This window comes from Oncorhynchus gorbuscha, linkage group LG15, assembly GCF_021184085.1.
Source record: "Oncorhynchus gorbuscha isolate QuinsamMale2020 ecotype Even-year linkage group LG15, OgorEven_v1.0, whole genome shotgun sequence".
Taxonomy (NCBI): Eukaryota; Metazoa; Chordata; class Actinopteri; order Salmoniformes; family Salmonidae; genus Oncorhynchus; species Oncorhynchus gorbuscha.
Window position 1 is genome coordinate 588,752 of NC_060187.1, and position 20,500 is coordinate 609,251.

A 20,500-nucleotide genomic window follows, 5' to 3' on the forward strand; every position below is an offset into this window, starting at 1 on the left:
CAGTTGTTGACAGATCATAGCAGATAAAACAGTTGTTGACAGATCATAGCAGATAAAACAGTTGTTGACAGATCATAGCAGATAAAACAGTTATTGACAGATCATAGCAGATAAAACAGTTGTTGACAGATCATAGCAGATAAAACAGTTGTTTTTAACAGATCATAGCAGATAAAATAGTTGTTAACAGATCATAGCAGATAAAACAGTTGTTGACAGATCATAGCAGATAAAACAGTTGTTGACAGATCATAGCAGATAAAACAGTTATTAGATCATAGCAGATAAAACAGTTGTTAACAGATCATAGCAGATAAAACAGATCATAGCAGATAAAACAGTTGTTGACAGATCATAGCAGATAAAACAGTTGTTGACAGATCATAGCAGATAAAACAGTTGTTGACAGATCATAGCAGATAAAACAGTTGTTATTAACAGATCATAGCAGATAAAACAGTTGTTGACAGATCATAGCAGATAAAACAGTTGTTATTAACAGATCATAGCAGATAAAACAGTTGTTGACAGATCATAGCAGATAAAACAGTTGTTGACAGATCATAGCAGATAAAACAGTTGTTGACAGATCATAGCAGATAAAACAGATCATAGCAGATAAAACAGTTGTTATTAACAGATCATAGCAGATAAAACAGTTGTTGACAGATCATAGCAGATAAAACAGTTGTTGACAGATCATAGCAGATAAAACAGTTGTTGACAGATCATAGCAGATAAAACAGTTGTTGACAGATCATAGCAGATAAAACAGTTGTTGACAGATCATAGCAGATAAAACAGTTGTTGACAGATCATAGCAGATAAAACAGTTGTTGACAGATCAGACAGATCATAGCAGATAAAACAGTTGTTGAACAGATCATAGCAGATAAAACAGTTGTTGACAGATCATAGCAGATAAAACAGTTGTTGACAGATCATAGCAGATAAAACAGTTGTTGACAGATCATAGCAGATAAAACAGTTGTTGACAGATCATAGCAGATAAAACAGATCATAGCAGATAAAACAGTTGTTATTAACAGATCATAGCAGATAAAACAGTTGTTGACAGATCATAGCAGATAAAACAGTTGTTGACAGATCATAGCAGATAAAACAGTTGTTGACAGATCATAGCAGATAAAACAGTTGTTGACAGATCAGATAAAACAGCAGATAAAAAAACAGTTGTTATTAACAGATCATAGCAGATAAAACAGTTGTTGACAGATCATAGCAGATAAAACAGTTGTTGTTAACAGATCATAGCAGATAAAACAGTTGTTGACAGATCATAGCAGATAAAACAGATCATAGCAGATAAAACAGATCATAGCAGATAAAACAGTTATTGACAGATCATAGAAGATAAAACAGTTGTTGACAGATCATAGCAGATAAAACAGTTGTTATTAACAGAGGGTCCTTCTGTAGCTCAGTTGGTAGAGCATGGCGCTTGTAACGCCAGGGTAGTGGGTTCGATCCCCGGGACCACCCATACGTAGAATGTATGCACACATGACTGTAAGTCGCTTTGGATAAAAGCGTCTGCTAAATGGCATATATATTATTATTATATAGATCATAGCAGATAAAACAGTTGTTAGCAGATAAAACAGTTGTTAACAGATCATAGCAGATAAAACAGTTGTTGACAGATCATAGCAGATAAAACAGTTGTTGACAGATCATAGCAGATAAAACAGTTGTTGACAGATCATAGCAGATAAAACAGTTGTTGACAGATCATAGCAGATAAAACAGTTGTTGACAGATCATAGAAGATCTGTCTCCGGTTGAATCCTATAAAGATCCAGGTAAAGTATTTCACTGGTCCCAGATCAGCAACAGGTTCTAATCTGGAGGGTGAGGATGTCTTCAGAGCAGAGGTCCATTCTGACTGTTAGGTCACTGCCAAACAGAGATTTTGTATCTGAAAATTACAGATTGACTGAAGGACCACAGAGATGGTCTCAAAGAACATCGTATTTTTATGGATGCAACTTGTCCGAAAATAGTTGACTTGAGTTTAATTTACGACAGACAAAAACAGACACTATGATTTAATCCATATTTAGTCTTTGTGTGGCTGAAGCCTTATGGTTTAAATAGTCTGTCGGACCTCCAGTCCAGCGGGGGCGCTGTGCTGTTAGATGGGGATAGAGACTATGGTCGGTAGATTCCCAATAGGAGGAGGGTTGTATTTCTCTATTCTCATCAGGCGACGTAGGACGTCATCTCTGTCCCTAGGCCAGCTGTAGACATGAGTGTTCTGGAGCCACGTAGGGACGTGACACTGAGGGAGAGAGAGAGGAGTGAGCTTCACAAGAAACACGACTACAGATGGATGAGTCAGATATTTCACCGGATGTATAAATGTGAGGCATCCGGTTGCTGTTTCCTCTCACTACCAAATATGGTGATGAGAGGAAGCCCGTTTCCCGGCAGTGGGAGAAGGTTGAGATGGATTTTGGCCGAAATTCTGCTAATTTCCTCATCAATGAAACATTTGATCTCCATACAGTTTAATGTTTCCAAAACTAGAATCTATAAGAAACAGAGTGCACTACGTTTGGTAGACTTGACTTACCTAAGTGTTTTTAGAGATGACATTGTTTAGGACGAGTGCACTAGATAGTGGCCGTTTTCCTAATGAACGTCATGCATATTTATAAGGCACAAATGGTCTTCATCTTACAGGTGGTAGCTAGCTAGCTAGTTTGTCCCAAGTAGATAGTTACAAATAGTTACTTAAAGTTAACTACATCAACTCAAGTGTTGAAGTCCATCTTCTCCAACACTCCAGTCCAACGTCTGCATCTCATTTTGAAGTAAATTTGAAAATGATGGATATGTATTTTATTGACGTCACTAAGTCATCTGATTGACATCTGATAGACCAATAAACGCGGCTTTAAAAAACCCATCTCAACACTTGATCCAATCTACTCGGCACACTCCCACCTACTCGGCACACTCCCATTGGAAACGACAAGAGGTGGTCTATCTTAGAAGAACATCTTTGACACAACTACAGTCCAAGTATGGGTAGCTGTAGCCCAAAATGGTGACTGGAGCATGAATAGCTGCAGCCCAATATGGTGACTGGAGTATGGGTAGCTGTAGCCCAATATGGTGACTGGAGTATGGGTAGCTGTAGCCCAAAATGGTGACTGGAGCATGGATAGCTGCAGCCCAAAATGGTGACTGGAGCATGGATAGCTGCAGCCCAATATGGTGACTGGAGTATGGGTAGCTGCAGCCCAATATGGTGACTGGAGTATGGGTAGCTGCAGCGCAATATGGTGACTGGAGTATGGATAGCTGTCCCTCAGTATGGTGACTGGAGTATGGGTAGCTGTCCCTCAGTATGGTGACTGGAGTATGGGTAGCTGCAGCCCAATATGGTGACTGGAGTATGGGTAGCTGCAGCCCAATATGGTGACTGGAGTATGGGTAGCTGTAGCCCAATATGGTGACCGGTGTATGGGTAGCTGTAGCCCAAAATGGTGACTGGAGCATGGATAGCTGCAGCACAAAATGGTGACTGGAGCATGGATAGCTGCAGCCCAATATGGTGACTGGAGTATGGGTAGCTGCAGCCCAATATGGTGACTGGAGTATGGGTAGCTGCAGCGCAATATGGTGACTGGAGTATGGATAGCTGTCCCTCAGTATGGTGACTGGAGTATGGGTAGCTGTCCCTCAGTATGGTGACTGGAGTATGGGTAGCTGCAGCCCAATATGGTGACTGGAGTATGGGTAGCTGCAGCCCAATATGGTGACTGGAGTATGGGTAGCTGCAGCCCAATATGGTGACTGGAGTATGGATAGCTGCAGCCCAATATGGTGACTGGAGTATGGGTAGCTGCAGCCAAATATGGTGACTGGAGTATGGATAGCTGCAGCCCAATATGGTGACTGGAGTATGGATAGCTGCAGCCCAATATGGTGACTGGAGTATGGATAGCTGCAGGCCAATATGGTGACTGGAGTATGGGTAGCTAAAGGACAATATGGTGACTGGAGTATGGGTAGCTGCAGACCAATATGGTGACTGGAGTATGGATAGCTGCAGCCCAATATGGTGACTGGAGTATGGGTAGCTGTCCCCCAGTATGGTGACTGGAGTATGGGTAGCTGCAGGCCAATATGGTGACTGGAGTATGGGTAGCTGTCCCACAGTATGGTGACTGGAGTATCGGTAGCTGCAGGACAATATGGTGACTGGAGTATGGGTAGCTGTCCCCCAGTTTGGTGACTGAAGTATGGGTAGCTGTCTCCCAGTATGGTGACTAGAGTATGGGTAGCTGCAGGCCAATATGGTGACTGGAGTATGGTTAGCTGCAGCCCAATATGGTAACTGGAGTATGGGTAGCTGTAGCCCAAAATGGTGACTGGAGGATGGGTAGCTGCAGCCCAATATGGTGACTGGAGTATGGGTAGCTGCAGGACAATATAACAACTTGAGTATGGGTAGCTGCAGGCCAATATGGTGACTGGAGTATGGGTAGCTGCAGGCCAATATGGTGACTGGAGTATGGGTAGCTGCGGCCCAGTATGGTGACTAGAGTATGGGTAGCTGCAGCCCAATATGGTGACTGGAGTATGGGTAGCTGCGGCCCAGTATGGTGACTGGAGTATGGGTAGCTGCAGACCAATATGGTGACTGGAGTATAGGTAGCTGTCTCCCAGTATGGTGACTGGAGTATGGGTAGCTGCAGGCCAATATGGTGACTGGAGTATGGTTAGCTGCAGCCCAATATGGTGACTGGAGTATGGGTAGCTGTAGCCCAAAATGGTGACTGGAGTATGGGTAGGTGCGGCCCAGCATGGTGACTGTAGAATGGGTCGCTGCAGCCCAATATGGTGACTGGAGTATGGGTAGCTGCAGGCCAATATGGTGACTGGAGTATGGATAGCTGCAGGCCAATATGGTGACTGGAGTATGGGTAGCTGCAGGCCAATATGGTGACTGGAGTATGGGTAGCTGCAGGCCAATATGGTGACTGGAGTATGGGTAGCTGCGGCCCAGTATGGTGACTAGAGTATGGGTAGCTGCAGGCCAATATGGTGACTGGAGTATGGGTAGCTGTCCCACAGTATGGTGACTGGAGTATCGGCTAGCTGCAGGACAATATGGTGACTGGAGTATGGTAGCTGCAGGACAATATGGTGACCCCTGTCCCCCAGTTTGGTGACTGAAGTATGGGTAGCTGTCTCCCAGTATGGTGACTGGAGTATGGGTAGCTGCAGGCCAATATGGTGACTGGAGTATGGGTAGCTGTCTCCCAGTATGGTGACTGGAGTATGGGTAGCTGCAGCCCAATATGGTGACTGGAGTATGGGTAGCTGTCCCCCAGTATGGTGACTGGAGTATGGGTAGCTGCAGGCCAATATGGTGACTGGAGTATGGGTAGCTGCAGGCCAATATGGTGACTGGAGTATGGGTAGCTGCGGCCCAGTATGGTGACTGGAGTATGGGTAGCTGCAGCCCAATATGATGACTGGAGTATGGGTAGCTGTAGCCCAAAATGGTGACTGGAGTATGGGTAGGTGCGGCCCAGCATGGTGACTGTAGAATGGGTCGCTGCAGCCCAATATGGTGACTGGAGTATGGGTAGCTGCAGGCCAATATGGTGACTGGAGTATGGGTAGCTGCAGGACAATATGGTGACTGAAGTATGGGTAGCTGGCCCCAGTATGGTGACTGGAATATCGGTAGCTGCAGGACAATATGGTGACTGGAGTATGGGTAGCTGCAGGCCAATATGGTGACAGGAGTATGGGTAGCTGTCCCCCAGTTTGGTGACTGGAGTATGGGTAGCTGTGCCCCAGTATGGTGACTGGAGTATGGGTAGCTGTCCCCCAGTATGGTGACTGGAGTATGGGTAGCTGTCCCCCAGTATGGTGACTGGGGTATAGGTAGCTAAAGGACAATATGGTGACTGGAGTATGGGTAGCTGCAGCCCAATATGGTGACTGGAGTACGGGTAGCTGCAGCCCAGTATGGTGACTGGAGTATGGGTAGCTGCGGCCCAGTATGGTGACTGGAGTATGGGTAGCTGCAGCCCAATAGGGTGACTGGAGTATGGGTAGCTGCGGCCCAGTATGGTGACTGGAGTATGGGTAGCTGCAGCCTAATAGGGTGACTGGAGTATGGGGAGCTGCAGCCCAGTATAGTGACTGGAGTATGGCTAGCTGCAGGACAATATGGTGACTGGAGTATGGGTAACTGTCCCCCAGTATGGTGACTGGATTATGGGTAGCTGCAGCCCAATATGGTGACTGGAGTATGGGTAGCTGCAGCCCAGTATGGTGACAGGAGTATGGGTAGCTACAGGACAATATGGTGACTGGAGTCTGGGTAGCTGCAGGCCAATATGGTGACAGGAGTATGGGTAGCTGTCCCCCAGTTTGGTGACTGGAGTATGGGTAGCTGTCCCACAGTATGGTGACTGGAGTATCGGTAGTTGCAGGACAATATGGTGACTGGAGTCTGGGTAGCTGCAGGCCAATATGGTGACTGGAGTATGGGTAGCTGCTGCCCAGTATGGTGACTGTAGTATGGGTAGCTGCAGCCCAATATGGTGACTGGAGTATGGGTAGCTGTCTCCCAGTATGGTGACTGGAGTATGGGTAGCTGCAGGACAATATGGTGACTGGAGTATGGGTAGCTGCAGGACAATATGACAACTGGAGTATGGGTAGTTGTAGGAAATTTTTGGTGACTGGAGTATGGGTAGCTGCAGCCCAAAATGGTGACTGGAGTATGGGTAGCTGCAGCCCAAAATGGTGACTGGAGTATGGGTAACTGCAGGCCAATATGGTGACTGGAGTATGGGTAGCTGCAGACCAATATGGTGACTGGAGTATGGGTAGCTAAAGGACAATATGGTGACTGGAGTATGGGTAGCTGCAGACCAATATGGTGACTGGAGTATGGATAGCTGCAGCCCAATATGGTGACTGGAGTATCGGTAGTTGCAGGACAATATGGTGACTGGAGTCTGGGTAGCTGCAGGCCAATATGGTGACTGGAGTATGGGTAGCTGCGGCCCAGTATGGTGACTGTAGTATGGGTAGCTGCAGCCCAATATGGTGACTGGAGTATGGGTAGCTGTCTCCCAGTATGGTGACTGGAGTATGGGTAGCTGCAGGACAATATGGTGACTGGAGTATGGGTAGCTGCAGGACAATATGACAACTTGAGTATGGGTAGTTGTAGGACAATATGGTGACTGGAGTATGGGTAGCTGCAGCCCAAAATGGTGACTGGAGTATGGGTAGCTGCAGCCCAAAATGGTGACTGGAGTATGGGTAACTGCAGGCCAATATGGTGACTGGAGTATGGGGTAGCTGCAGGCCAATATGGTGACTGGAGTATGGGTAGCTGCAGACCAATATGGTGACTGGAGTATGGATAGCTGCAGCCCAATATGGTGACTGGAGTATGGATAGCTGCAGCCCAATATGGTGACTGGAGTATGGATAGCTGCAGGCCAATATGGTGACTGGAGTATGGGTAGCTAAAGGACAATATGGTGACTGGAGTATGGGTAGCTGCAGACCAATATGGTGACTGGAGTATGGATAGCTGCAGCCCAATATGGTGACTGGAGTATGGGTAGCTGTCCCCCAGTTTGGTGACTGAAGTATGGGTAGCTGTCTCCAAGTATGGTGACTGGAGTATGGATAGCTGCAGGCCAATATGGTGACTGGAGTATGGGTAGCTGCAGGCCAATATGGTGACTGGAGTATGGGTAGCTGCAGCCCAAAATGGTGACTGGAGTATGGGTAGCTGCAGCCCAATATGGTGACTGGAGTATGGATAGCTGCAGCCCAATATGGTGACTGGAGTATGGATAGCTGCAGGCCAATATGGTGACTGTTGTATGGGTAGCTAAAGGCCAATATGGTGACTGGAGTATGGGTAGCTGTCCCCTAGTATGGTGACTGGAGTATGGGTAGCTGTCCCCCATTATGGTGACTGGAGTATGGGTAGCTGCAGGCCAATATGGTGACTGGAGTATGGGTAGCTGTCCCACAGTATGGTGACTGGAGTATCGGCAGCTGCAGGACAATATGGTGACTGGAGTATGGGTAGCTGTCCCCCAGTTTGGTGACTGAAGTATGGGTAGCTGTCTCCCAGTATGGTGACTGGAGTATGGATAGCTGCAGGCCAATATGGTGACTGGAGTATGGGTATCTGCAGGACAATATAACAACTTGAGTATGGTTAGCTGCAGGACAATATGGTGACTGGAGTATGGGTAGCTGCAGCCCAATATGGTGACTGGAGTATGGGTAGCTGTCCCCCAGTATGGTGACTGGAGTATGGGTAGCTGTCCCCCAGTATGGTGACTGGAGCATGGGTAGCTGCAGGCCAATATGGTGACTGGAGTATGGGTAGCTGCAGGCCAATATGGTGACTGGAGTATGGGTAGCTGCAGGCCAATATGGTGACTGGAGTATGGTTAGCTGCAGCCCAATATGGTGACTGGAGTATGGGTAGCTGTAGCCCAAAATGGTGACTGGAGTATGGGTAGGTGAGGCCCAGCATGGTGACTGTAGAAGGGGTCGCTGCAGCCCAATATGGTGACTGGAGTATGGGTAGCTGCAGGCCAATATGGTGACTGGAGTATGGGTAGCTGCAGGACAATATGGTGACTGGAGTATGGGTAGCTGTCCCCCAGTATGGTGACTGGAGTATCGGTAGCTGCAGGACAATATGGTGACTAGAATATGGGTAGCTGCGGCCCAGTATGGTGACTGGAGTATGGGTAGCTGCAGGACAATATGGTGACTGGAGTCTGGTTATCTGCAGGCCAATATGGTGACAGGAGTATGGGTAGCTGTCCCCCAGTTTGGTGACTGGAGTATGGGTAGCTGTCCCACAGTATGGTGACTGGAGTATCGGTAGCTGCAGGACAATATGGTGACTGGAGTCTGGGTAGCTGCAGGCCAATATGGTGACAGGAGTATGGGTAGCTGTCCACCAGTTTGGTGACTGGAGTATGGGTAGCTGTCCCCCAGTATGGTGACTGGAGTATGGGTAGCTGTCCCCCAGTATGGTGACTGGAGTATGGGTAGCTGTCCCCCAGTATGGTGACTGGGGTATGGGTAGTTAAAGGACAATATGGTGACTGGAGTATGGGTAGCTGCAGCCCAATATGGTGACTGGAGTATGGGTAGCTGCAGGACAATATGGTGACTGGAGTATGGGTAGCTGCAGGACAATATGGTGACTGGAGTATGGGTAACTGTCCCCCAGTATGGTGACTGGAGTATGCGTAGCTGCAGCCCAATATGGTGACTGGAGTATGGGTAGCTGCAGGACAATATAACGACTTGAGTATGGGTAGCTGCAGGACAATATGGTGACTAGAGTATGGGTAGCTGCAGCCCAATATGGTGACTGGAGTATGGGTAGCTGTCCCCCAGTATGGTGACTGGAGTATGGGTAGCTGTCCCACAGTATGGTGACTGGAGTATCGGTAGCTGCAGGACAATATGGTGACTGGAGTCTGGGTAGCTGCAGGCCAATATGGTGACAGGAGTATGGGTAGCTGTCCACCAGTTTGGTGACTGGAGTATGGGTAGCTGTCCCCCAGTATGGTGACTGGAGTATGGGTAGCTGTCCCCCAGTATGGTGACTGGAGTATGGGTAGCTGTCCCCCAGTATGGTGACTGGGGTATGGGTAGTTAAAGGACAATATGGTGACTGGAGTATGGGTAGCTGCAGCCCAATATGGTGACTGGAGTATGGGTAGCTGCAGGACAATATGGTGACTGGAGTATGGGTAGCTGCAGGACAATATGGTGACTGGAGTATGGGTAACTGTCCCCCAGTATGGTGACTGGAGTATGCGTAGCTGCAGCCCAATATGGTGACTGGAGTATGGGTAGCTGCAGGACAATATAACGACTTGAGTATGGGTAGCTGCAGGACAATATGGTGACTAGAGTATGGGTAGCTGCAGCCCAATATGGTGACTGGAGTATGGGTAGCTGTCCCCCAGTATGGTGACTGGAGTATGGGTAGCTGCAGGACAATATGGTGACAGGAGTATGGGTAGCTGTCCCCCAGTTTGGTGACTGGAGTATGGGTAGCTGTCCCCCAGTATGGTGACTGGGGTATGTGTAGCTGCAGCCAATATGGTGACTGGAGTATGGGTAGCTGCAGCCCAATATGGTGACTGGAGTATGGGTAGCTGCAGCCCAGTATGGTGACTGGAGTATGGGTAGCTGCGGCCCAGTATGGTGACTGGAGTATGGGTAGCTGCAGCCCAATAGGGTGACTGGAGTATGGGTAGCTGCGACCAAGTATAGTGACTGGAGTATGGGTAGCTGCAGGACAATATGGTGACTGGAGTATGGGTAACTGTCCCCCAGTATGGTGACTGGAGTATGGGTAGCTGCAGCCCAATATGGTGACTGGAGTATGGGTAGCTGCAGCCCAGTATGGTGACTGGAGTATGGGTAGCTGCGGCCCAGTATGGTGACTGGAGTATGGGTAGCTCCAGGACAATATGGTGACTGGAGTCTGGGTAGCTGCAGGCCAATATGGTGACAGGAGTATGGGTAGCTGTCCCCCAGTTTGGTGACTGGAGTATGGGTAGCTGTCCCCCAGTATGGTGACTGGAGTATGGGTAACTGTCCCCCAGTATGGTGACTGGAGTATGGGTAGCTGCAGCCCAATATGGTGACTGGAGTATGGGTAGCTGCAGGACAATATAACGACTTGAGTATGGGTAGCTGCAGGACAATATGGTGACTAGAGTATGGGTAGCTGCAGCCCAATATGGTGACTGGAGTATGGGTAGCTGTCCCCCAGTATGGTGACTGGAGTATGGGTAGCTGCAGGCCAATATGGTGACTGGAGTATGGGTAGCTGCAGCCCAATAGGGTGACTGGAGTATGGGGAGCTGCAGCCCAGTATAGTGACTGGAGTATGGGTAGCTGCGGCCCAGTATGGTGACTGTAGAATGGGTCGCTGCAGCCCAATATGGTGACTGGAGTATGGGTAGCTGCAGGCCAATATGGTGACTGGAGTATGGGTAGCTGCAGGACAATATGGTGACTGGAGTATGGGTAGCTGTCCCCCAGTTTGGTGACTGGAGTATGGGTAGCTGTCCCCCAGTATGGTGACTGGAGTATGGGTAGCTGTCCCCCAGTATGGTGACTGGAGTATGGGTAGCTGTCCCCCAGTATGGTGACTGGGGTATGGGTAGCTAAAGGACAATATGGTGACTGGAGTATGGGTAGCTGCAGCCCAATATGGTGACTGGAGTACGGGTAGCTGCAGCCCAGTATGGTGACTGGAGTATGGTTACCTGCGGTCCAGTATGGTGACTGGAGTATGGGTAGCTGCAGCCCAATAGGGTAACTGGAGTATGGGTAGCTGCGGCCCAGTATGGTGACTGGAGTATGGGTAGCTGCAGGACAATATGGTGACTGGAGTATGGGTAACTGTCCGCCAGTATGGTGACTGGAGTATGGGTAGCTGCAGCCCAGTATGGTGACTGGAGTATGGGTAGCTGCGGCCCAGTATGGTGACTGGAGTATGGGTAGCTGCAGGACAATATGGTGACTGGAGTCTGGGTAGCTGCAGGCCAATATGGTGACAGGAGTATGGGTAGCTGTCCCCCTGTTTGGTGACTGGAGTATGGGTAGCTGTCCCACAGTATGGTGACTGGAGTATGGGTAGCTGTACCCCAGTATGGTGACTGGAGTATGGGTAGCTGCAGGACAATATGGTGACTGGAGTATGGGTAGCTGCAGCCCAATATGGTGACTGGAGTATGGGTAGCTGCAGGACAATATGGTGACTGGAGTATGGGTAGCTGCAGGACAATATGGTGACTGGAGTATGGGTAACTGTCCCCCAGTATGGTGACTGGAGTATGGGTAGCTGTACCCCAGTATGGTGACTGGAGTATGGGTAGCTGCAGGACAATATGGTGACTGGAGTATGGGTAGCTGCAGCCCAATATGGTGACTGGAGTATGGGTAGCTGCAGGACAATATGGTGACTGGAGTATGGGTGGCTGCAGGACAATATGGTGACTGGAGTATGGGTAACTGTCCCCCAGTATGGTGACTGGAGTATGGGTAGCTGCAGCCCAATACGGTGACTGGAGTATGGTAGCTGCAGCCCAGTATGTTGACTGGAGTATGGGTAGCTGCGGCCCAGTATGGTGACTGGAGTATGGGTAGCTGCGGCCCAGTATGGTGACTGGAGTATGGGTAGCTGCAGCCCAATATGGTGACAGGAGTATGGGTAGCTGTCTCCAAGTATGGTGACTGGAGTATGGGGTAGCTGCAGGCCAATATGGTGACTGGAGTATGGGTAGCTGCAGGACAATATGGTGACTGGAGTATGGGTAGCTGTCCCCCAGTTTGGTGACTGGAGTATGGGTAGCTGTCCCTCAGTATGGTGACTGGAGTATGGGTAGCTGTCCCCCAGTATGGTGACTGGAGTATGGGTAGCTGCAGCCCAATATGGTGACTGGAGTATGGGTAGCTGCAGCCCAATATGGTGACTGGAGTATGCGTAGCTGTCTCCCAGTATGGTGACTGGAGTATGGGTAGCTGCGGCCCAGTATGGTGACTGGAGTATGGGTAGCTGCAGCCCAATATGGTGACAGGAGTATGGGTAGCTGTCTCCAAGTATGGTGACTGGAGTATGGGGTAGCTGCAGGGCAATATGGTGACTGGAGTATGGATAGCTGCAGCCCAATATGGTGACTGGAGTATGGGTAGCTGTCCCCCAGTATAGTGACTGGAGTATGGGTAGCTGCAGGCCAATATGGTGACTGGAGTATGGGTAGCTGCAGGACAATATGGTGACTGGAGTATGGGTAGCTGCAGCCCAATATGGTGACTGGAGTATGGGTAGCTGTCCCCCAGTATGGTGACTGGAGTATGGGTAGCTGCAGCCCAATACGGTGACTGGAGTATGGGTAGCTGCAGCCCAGTATGTTGACTGGAGTATGGGTAGCTGCGGCCCAGTATGGTGACTGGAGTATGGGTAGCTGCGGCCCAGTATGGTGACTGGAGTATGGGTAGCTGCAGCCCAATATGGTGACTGGAGTATGGGTAGCTGTCTCCAAGTATGGTGACTGGAGTATGGGGTAGCTGCAGGCCAATATGGTGACTGGAGTATGGATAGCTGCAGCCCAATATGGTGACTGGAGTATGGGTAGCTGCAGGTCAATATGGTGACTGGAGTATGGGTAGCTGCAGGACAATATGGTGACTGGAGTATGGGTAGCTGTCCCCCAGTTTGGTGACTGGAGTATGGGTAGCTGTCCCTCAGTATGGTGACTGGAGTATGGGTAGCTGTCCCCCAGTATGGTGACTGGAGTATGGGTAGCTGCAGCCCAATATGGTGACTGGAGTATGGGTAGCTGCAGCCCAATATGGTGACTGGAGTATGCGTAGCTGTCTCCCAGTATGGTGACTGGAGTATGGGTAGCTGCGGCCCAGTATGGTGACTGGAGTATGGGTAGCTGCAGCCCAATATGGTGACAGGAATATGGGTAGCTGTCTCCAAGTATGGTGACTGGAGTATGGGGTAGCTGCAGGGCAATATGGTGACTGGAGTATGGGTAGCTGTCCCCCAGTATGGTGACTGGAGTATGGGTAGCTGCAGGCCAATATGGTGACTGGAGTATGGGTAGCTGCAGCCCAAAATGGTGACTGGAGTATGGGTAGCTGCAGCCCAATATGGTGACTGGAGTATGGATAGCTGCAGCCCAATATGGTGACTGGAGTATGGATAGCTGCAGGCCAATATGGTGACTGGAGTATGGGTAGCTAAAGGACAATATGGTGACTGGAGTATGGGTAGCTGTCCCTAGTATGGTGACTGGATTATGGGTAGCTGTCCCCCATTATGGTGACTGGAGTATGGGTAGCTGCAGGCCAATATGGTGACTGGAGTATGGGTAGCTGTCCCACAGTATGGTGACTGGAGTATCGGCAGCTGCAGGACAATATGGTGACTGGAGTATGGGTAGCTGTCTCCCAGTATGGTGACTGGAGTATGGGTAGCTGCAGGCCAATATGGTGACTGAAGTATGGGTATCTGCAGGACAATATAACAACTTGAGTATGGTTAGCTGCAGGACAATATGGTGACTGGAGTATGGGTAGCTGCAGCCCAATATGGTGACTGGAGTATGGGTAGCTGTCCCCCAGTATGGTGACTGGAGTATGGGTAGCTGTCCCCCAGTATGGTGACTGGAGCATGGGTAGCTGCAGGCCAATATGGTGACTGGAGTATGGGTAGCTGCAGGCCAATATGGTGACTGGAGTATGGGTAGCTGCAGGCCAATATGTTGACTGGAGTATGGTTAGCTGCAGCCCAATATGGTGACTGGAGTATGGGTAGCTGTAGCCCAAAATGGTGACTGGAGTATGGGTAGGTGAGGCCCAGCATGGTGACTGTAGAATGGGTCGCTGCAGCCCAATATGGTGACTGGAGTATGGGTAGCTGCAGGCCAATATGGTGACTGGAGTATGGGTAGCTGCAGGACAATATGGTGACTGGAGTATGGGTAGCTGTCCCCCAGTATGGTGACTGGAGTATCGGTAGCTGCAGGACAATATGGTGACTGGAGTATGGGTAGCTGCAGGCCAATATGGTGACAGGAGTATGGGTAGCTGTCCCCCAGTTTGGTGACTGGAGTATGGGTAGCTGTCCCCCAGTATGGTGACTGGAGTATGGGTAGCTGTCCCCCAGTATGGTGACTGGGGTATGGGTAGCTAAAGGACAATATGGTGACTGGAGTATGGGTAGCTGCAGCCCAATATGGTGACTGGAGTACGGGTAGCTGCAGCCCAGTATGGTGACTGGAATATGGGTAGCTGCGGCCCAGTATGGTGACTGGAGTATGGGTAGCTGCAGGACAATATGGTGACTGGAGTCTGGTTATCTGCAGGCCAATATGGTGACAGGAGTATGGGTAGCTGTCCCCCAGTTTGGTGATTGGAGTATGGGTAGCTGTCCCACAGTATGGTGACTGGAGTATCGGTAGCTGCAGGACAATATGGTGACTGGAGTCTGGGTAGCTGCAGGCCAATATGGTGACAGGAGTATGGGTAGCTGTCCCCCAGTTTGGTGACTGGAGTATGGGTAGCTGTCCCCCAGTATGCTGACTGGAGTATGGGTAGCTGTCCCCCAGTATGGTGACTGGAGTATGGGTAGCTGTCCCCCAGTATGGTGACTGGGGTATGGGTAGTTAAAGGACAATATGGTGACTGGAGTATGGGTAGCTGCAGCCCAATATGGTGACTGGAGTATGGGTAGCTGCAGGACAATATGGTGACTGGAGTATGGGTAGCTGCAGGACAATATGGTGACTGGAGTATGGGTAACTGTCCCCCAGTATGGTGACTGGAGTATGCGTAGCTGCAGCCCAATATGGTGACTGGAGTATGGGTAGCTGCAGGACAATATAACGACTTGAGTATGGGTAGCTGCAGGACAATATGGTGACTAGAGTATGGGTAGCTGCAGCCCAATATGGTGACTGGAGTATGGGTAGCTGTCCCCCAGTATGGTGACTGGAGTATGGGTAGCTGCAGGACAATATGGTGACAGGAGTATGGGTAGCTGTCCCCCAGTTTGGTGACTGGAGTATGGGTAGCTGTCCCCCAGTATGGTGACTGGGGTATGTGTAGCTGCAGCCCAATATGGTGACTGGAGTATGGGTAGCTGCAGCCCAATATGGTGACTGGAGTATGGGTAGCTGCAGCCCAGTATGGTGACTGGAGTATGGGTAGCTGCGGCCCAGTATGGTGACTGGAGTATGGGTAGCTGCAGCCCAATAGGGTGACTGGAGTATGGGTAGCTGCGACCAAGTATAGTGACTGGAGTATGGGTAGCTGCAGGACAATATGGTGACTGGAGTATGGGTAACTGTCCCCCAGTATGGTGACTGGAGTATGGGTAGCTGCAGCCCAATATGGTGACTGGAGTATGGGTAGCTGCAGCCCAGTATGGTGACTGGAGTATGGGTAGCTGCGGCCCAGTATGGTGACTGGAGTATGGGTAGCTGCAGGACAATATGGTGACTGGAGTCTGGGTAGCTGCAGGCCAATATGGTGACAGGAGTATGGGTAGCTGTCCCCAGTTTGGTGACCCCCCCAGTATGGTGACTGGAGTATGGGTAGCTGTCCCCCAGTATGGTGACTGGAGTATGGGTAGCTGCAGCCCAATATGGTGACAGTATGGTGACTGGAGTATGGGTAGCTGCAGGACAATATGGTGACTGGAGTATGGGTAGCTGTCCCCAGTATGGTGACTGGAGTATGGGTAGCTGCAGCCCAATATGGTGACTGGAGTATGGGTAGCTGCAGGACAATATGGTGACTGGAGTATGGGTAGCTGTCCCCCAGTATGGTGACTGGAGTATCGGTAGCTGCAGGACAATATGGTGACTGGAGTATGGGTAGCTGCAGGCCAATTTGGTGACAGGAGTATGGGTAGCTGTCCCCCAGTTTGGTGACTGGAGTATGGGTAGCTGCAGGACAATATGGTGACTGGAGTATGGGTAACTGTCCGCCAGTATGGTGACTGGAGTATGGGTAGCTGCAGCCCAGTATGGTGACTGGAGTATGGGTAGCTGCGGCCCAGTATGGTGACTGGAGTATGGGTAGCTGCAGGACAATATGGTGACTGGAGTCTGGGTAGCTGCAGGCCAATATGGTGACAGGAGTATGGGTCGCTGTCCCCCTGTTTGGTGACTGGAGTATGGGTAGCTGTCCCACAGTATGGTGACTGGAGTATCGGTAGCTGCAGGACAATATGGTGACAGGAGTATGGGTAATATGATGACTGGAGTCTGGGTAGCTGCAGGCCAATATGGTGACAGGAGTATGGGTAGCTGTCCCCCAGTTTGGTGACTGGAGTATGGGTAGCTGTCCCCCAGTATGGTGACTGGAGTATGGGTAGCTGTACCCCAGTATGGTGACTGGAGTATGGGTAGCTGCAGCCCAATATGGTGACTGGAGTATGGGTAGCTGCAGGACAATATGGTGACTGGAGTATGGGTAGCTGCAGGACAATATGGTGACTGGAGTATGGGTAACTGTCCCCCAGTATGGTGACTGGAGTATGGGTAGCTGCAGCCCAATACGGTGACTGGAGTATGGGTAGCTGCGGCCCAGTATGGTGACTGGAGTATGGGTAGCTGCGGCCCAGTATGGTGACTGGAGTATGGGTAGCTGCAGCCCAATATGGTGACAGGAGTATGGGTAGCTGTCTCCAAGTATGGTGACTGGAGTATGGGGTAGCTGCAGGCCAATATGGTGACTGGAGTATGGGTAGCTGCAGGACAATATGGTGACTGGAGTATGGGTAGCTGTCCCCCAGTTTGGTGACTGGAGTATGGGTAGCTGTCCCTCAGTATGGTGACTGGAGTATGGGTAGCTGTCCCCCAGTATGGTGACTGGAGTATGGGTAGCTGCAGCCCAATATGGTGACTGGAGTATGGGTAGCTGCAGCCCAATATGGTGACTGGAGTATGCGTAGCTGTCTCCCAGTATGGTGACTGGAGTATGGGTAGCTGCGGCCCAGTATGGTGACTGGAGTATGGGTAGCTGCAGCCCAATATGGTGACAGGAGTATGGGTAGCTGTCTCCAAGTATGGTGACTGGAGTATGGGGTAGCTGCAGGGCAATATGGTGACTGGAGTATGGGTAGCTGCAGCCCAATATGGTGACTGGAGTATGGGTAGCTGCAGGACAATATGGTGACTGGAGTATGGGTAACTGTCCCCCAGTATGGTGACTGGAGTATGGGTAGCTGCGGCCCAGTATGGTGACTGGAGTATGGGTAGCTGCGGCCCAGTATGGTGACTGGAGTATGGGTAGCTGCAGCCCAATATGGTGACAGGAGTATGGGTAGCTGTCTCCAAGTATGGTGACTGGAGTATGGGGTAGCTGCAGGCCAATATGGTGACTGGAGTATGGGTAGCTGCAGGACAATATGGTGACTGGAGTATGGGTAGCTGTCCCCCAGTTTGGTGACTGGAGTATGGGTAGCTGTCCCTCAGTATGGTGACTGGAGTATGGGTAGCTGTCCCCCAGTATGGTGACTGGAGTATGGGTAGCTGCAGCCCAATATGGTGACTGGAGTATGGGTAGCTGCAGCCCAATATGGTGACTGGAGTATGCGTAGCTGTCTCCCAGTATGGTGACTGGAGTATGGGTAGCTGCGGCCCAGTATGGTGACTGGAGTATGGGTAGCTGCAGCCCAATATGGTGACAGGAGTATGGGTAGCTGTCTCCAAGTATGGTGACTGGAGTATGGGTAGCTGCAGCCCAATATGGTGACTGGAGTATGGGTAGCTGCAGCCCAATATGGTGACTGGAGTATGGGTAGCTGCAGGACAATATGGTGACTGGAGTATGGGTAACTGTCCCCCAGTATGGTGACTGGAGTATGGGTAGCTGCAGCCCAATATGGTGACTGGAGTATGGGTAGCTGCAGGACAATATGGTGACTGGAGTATGGGTAGCTGTCCCCCAGTATGGTGACTGGAGTATCGGTAGCTGCAGGACAATATGGTGACTGGAGTATGGGTAGCTGCAGGCCAATTTGGTGACAGGAGTATGGGTAGCTGTCCCCCAGTTTGGTGACTGGAGTATGGGTAGCTGTCCCCCAGTATGGTGACTGGAGTATGGGTAGCTGTCCCCCAGTATGGTGACTGGAGTATGGGTAGCTGTCCCCCAGTATGGTGACTGGGGTATGGGTAGCTAAAGGACAATATGGTGACTGGAGTATGGGTAGCTGCAGCCCAATATGGTGACTGGAGTACGGGTAGCTGCAGCCCAGTATGGTGACTGGAGTATGGTTAGCTGCGGTCCAGTATGGTGACTGGAGTATGGGTAGCTGCAGCCCAATAGGGTAACTGGAGTATGGGTAGCTGCGGCCCAGTATGGTGACTGGAGTATGGGTAGCTGCAGGACAATATGGTGACTGGAGTATGGGTAACTGTCCGCCAGTATGGTGACTGGAGTATGGGTAGCTGCAGCCCAGTATGGTGACTGGAGTATGGGTAGCTGCGGCCCAGTATGGTGACTGGAGTATGGGTAGCTGCAGGACAATATGGTGACTGGAGTCTGGGTAGCTGCAGGCCAATATGGTGACAGGAGTATGGGTAGCTGTCCCCCTGTTTGGTGACTGGAGTATGGGTAGCTGTCCCACAGTATGGTGACTGGAGTATCGGTAGCTGCAGGACAATATGATGACTGGAGTCTGGGTAGCTGCAGGCCAATATGGTGACAGGAGTATGGGTAGCTGTCCCCCAGTTTGGTGACTGGAGTATGGGTAGCTGTCCCCCAGTATGGTGACTGGAGTATGGGTAGCTGTACCCCAGTATGGTGACTGGTGTATGGGTAGCTGCAGCCCAATATGGTGACTGGAGTATGGGTAGCTGCAGGACAATATGGTGACTGGAGTATGGGTAGCTGCAGGACAATATGGTGACTGGAGTATGGGTAACTGTCCCCCAGTATGGTGACTGGAGTATGGGTAGCTGCAGCCCAATACGGTGACTGGAGTATGGGTAGCTGCAGCCCAGTATGTTGACTGGAGTATGGGTAGCTGCAGGCCAGTATGGTGACTGGAGTATGGGTAGCTGCGGCCCAGTATGGTGACTGGAGTATGGGTAGCTGCAGCCCAATATGGTGACAGGAGTATGGGTAGCTGTCTCCAAGTATGGTGACTGGAGTATGGGGTAGCTGCAGGCCAATATGGTGACTGGAGTATGGGTAGCTGCAGGACAATATGGTGACTGGAGTATGGGTAGCTGTCCCCCAGTTTGGTGACTGGAGTATGGGTAGCTGTCCCTCAGTATGGTGACTGGAGTATGGGTAGCTGTCCCCCAGTATGGTGACTGGAGTATGGGTAGCTGCAGCCCAATATGGTGACTGGAGTATGGGTAGCTGCAGCCCAATATGGTGACTGGAGTATGGGTAGCTGTCTCCCAGTATGGTGACTGGAGTATGGGTAGCTGCGGCCCAGTATGGTGACTGGAGTATGGGTAGCTGCAGCCCAATATGGTGACAGGAGTATGGGTAGCTGTCTCCAAGTATGGTGACTGGAGTATGGGGTAGCTGCAGGGCAATATGGTGACTGGAGTATGGATAGCTGCAGCCCAATATGGTGACTGGAGTATGGATAGCTGTCCCCCAGTATAGTGACTGGAGTATGGGTAGCTGCAGGCCAATGTGGTGACTGGAGTATGGGTAGCTGCAGGACAATATGGTGACTGGAGTATGGGTAGCTGCAGCCCAATATGGTGACTGGAGTATGGGTAGCTGTCCCCCAGTATGGTGACTGGAGTATGGGTAGCTGCAGCCCAATATGGTGACTGGAGTATGGGTAGCTGCAGCCCAGTATGGTGACTGGAGTATGGGTAGCTGCAGGCCCAGTATGGTGACTGGAGTATGGGTAGCTGCGGCCCAGTATGGTGACTGG

The 20,500-nt window shown here is 50.5% G+C and overlaps 1 protein-coding gene across 5 annotated transcripts in view; it reads right to left on the minus strand.

Annotated features, from left to right (window-relative positions):
* Nucleotides 1-1,177: 1,177 nt before the first annotated feature.
* Nucleotides 1,178-20,500, minus strand: part of LOC123996876 (E3 ubiquitin ligase TRAF3IP2-like) — a 76,087-nt gene continuing 56,764 nt past the window's right edge. For all 5 annotated transcript variants that reach the window (XM_046300678.1, XM_046300677.1, XM_046300680.1 and 2 more), the window contains one exon: nucleotides 1,178-2,302. In XM_046300678.1, the coding sequence (XP_046156634.1) occupies nucleotides 2,156-2,302 (147 nt within the window). In that variant the 3' untranslated portion in view covers nucleotides 1,178-2,155. The remainder of the gene's footprint in view (nucleotides 2,303-20,500) is intronic.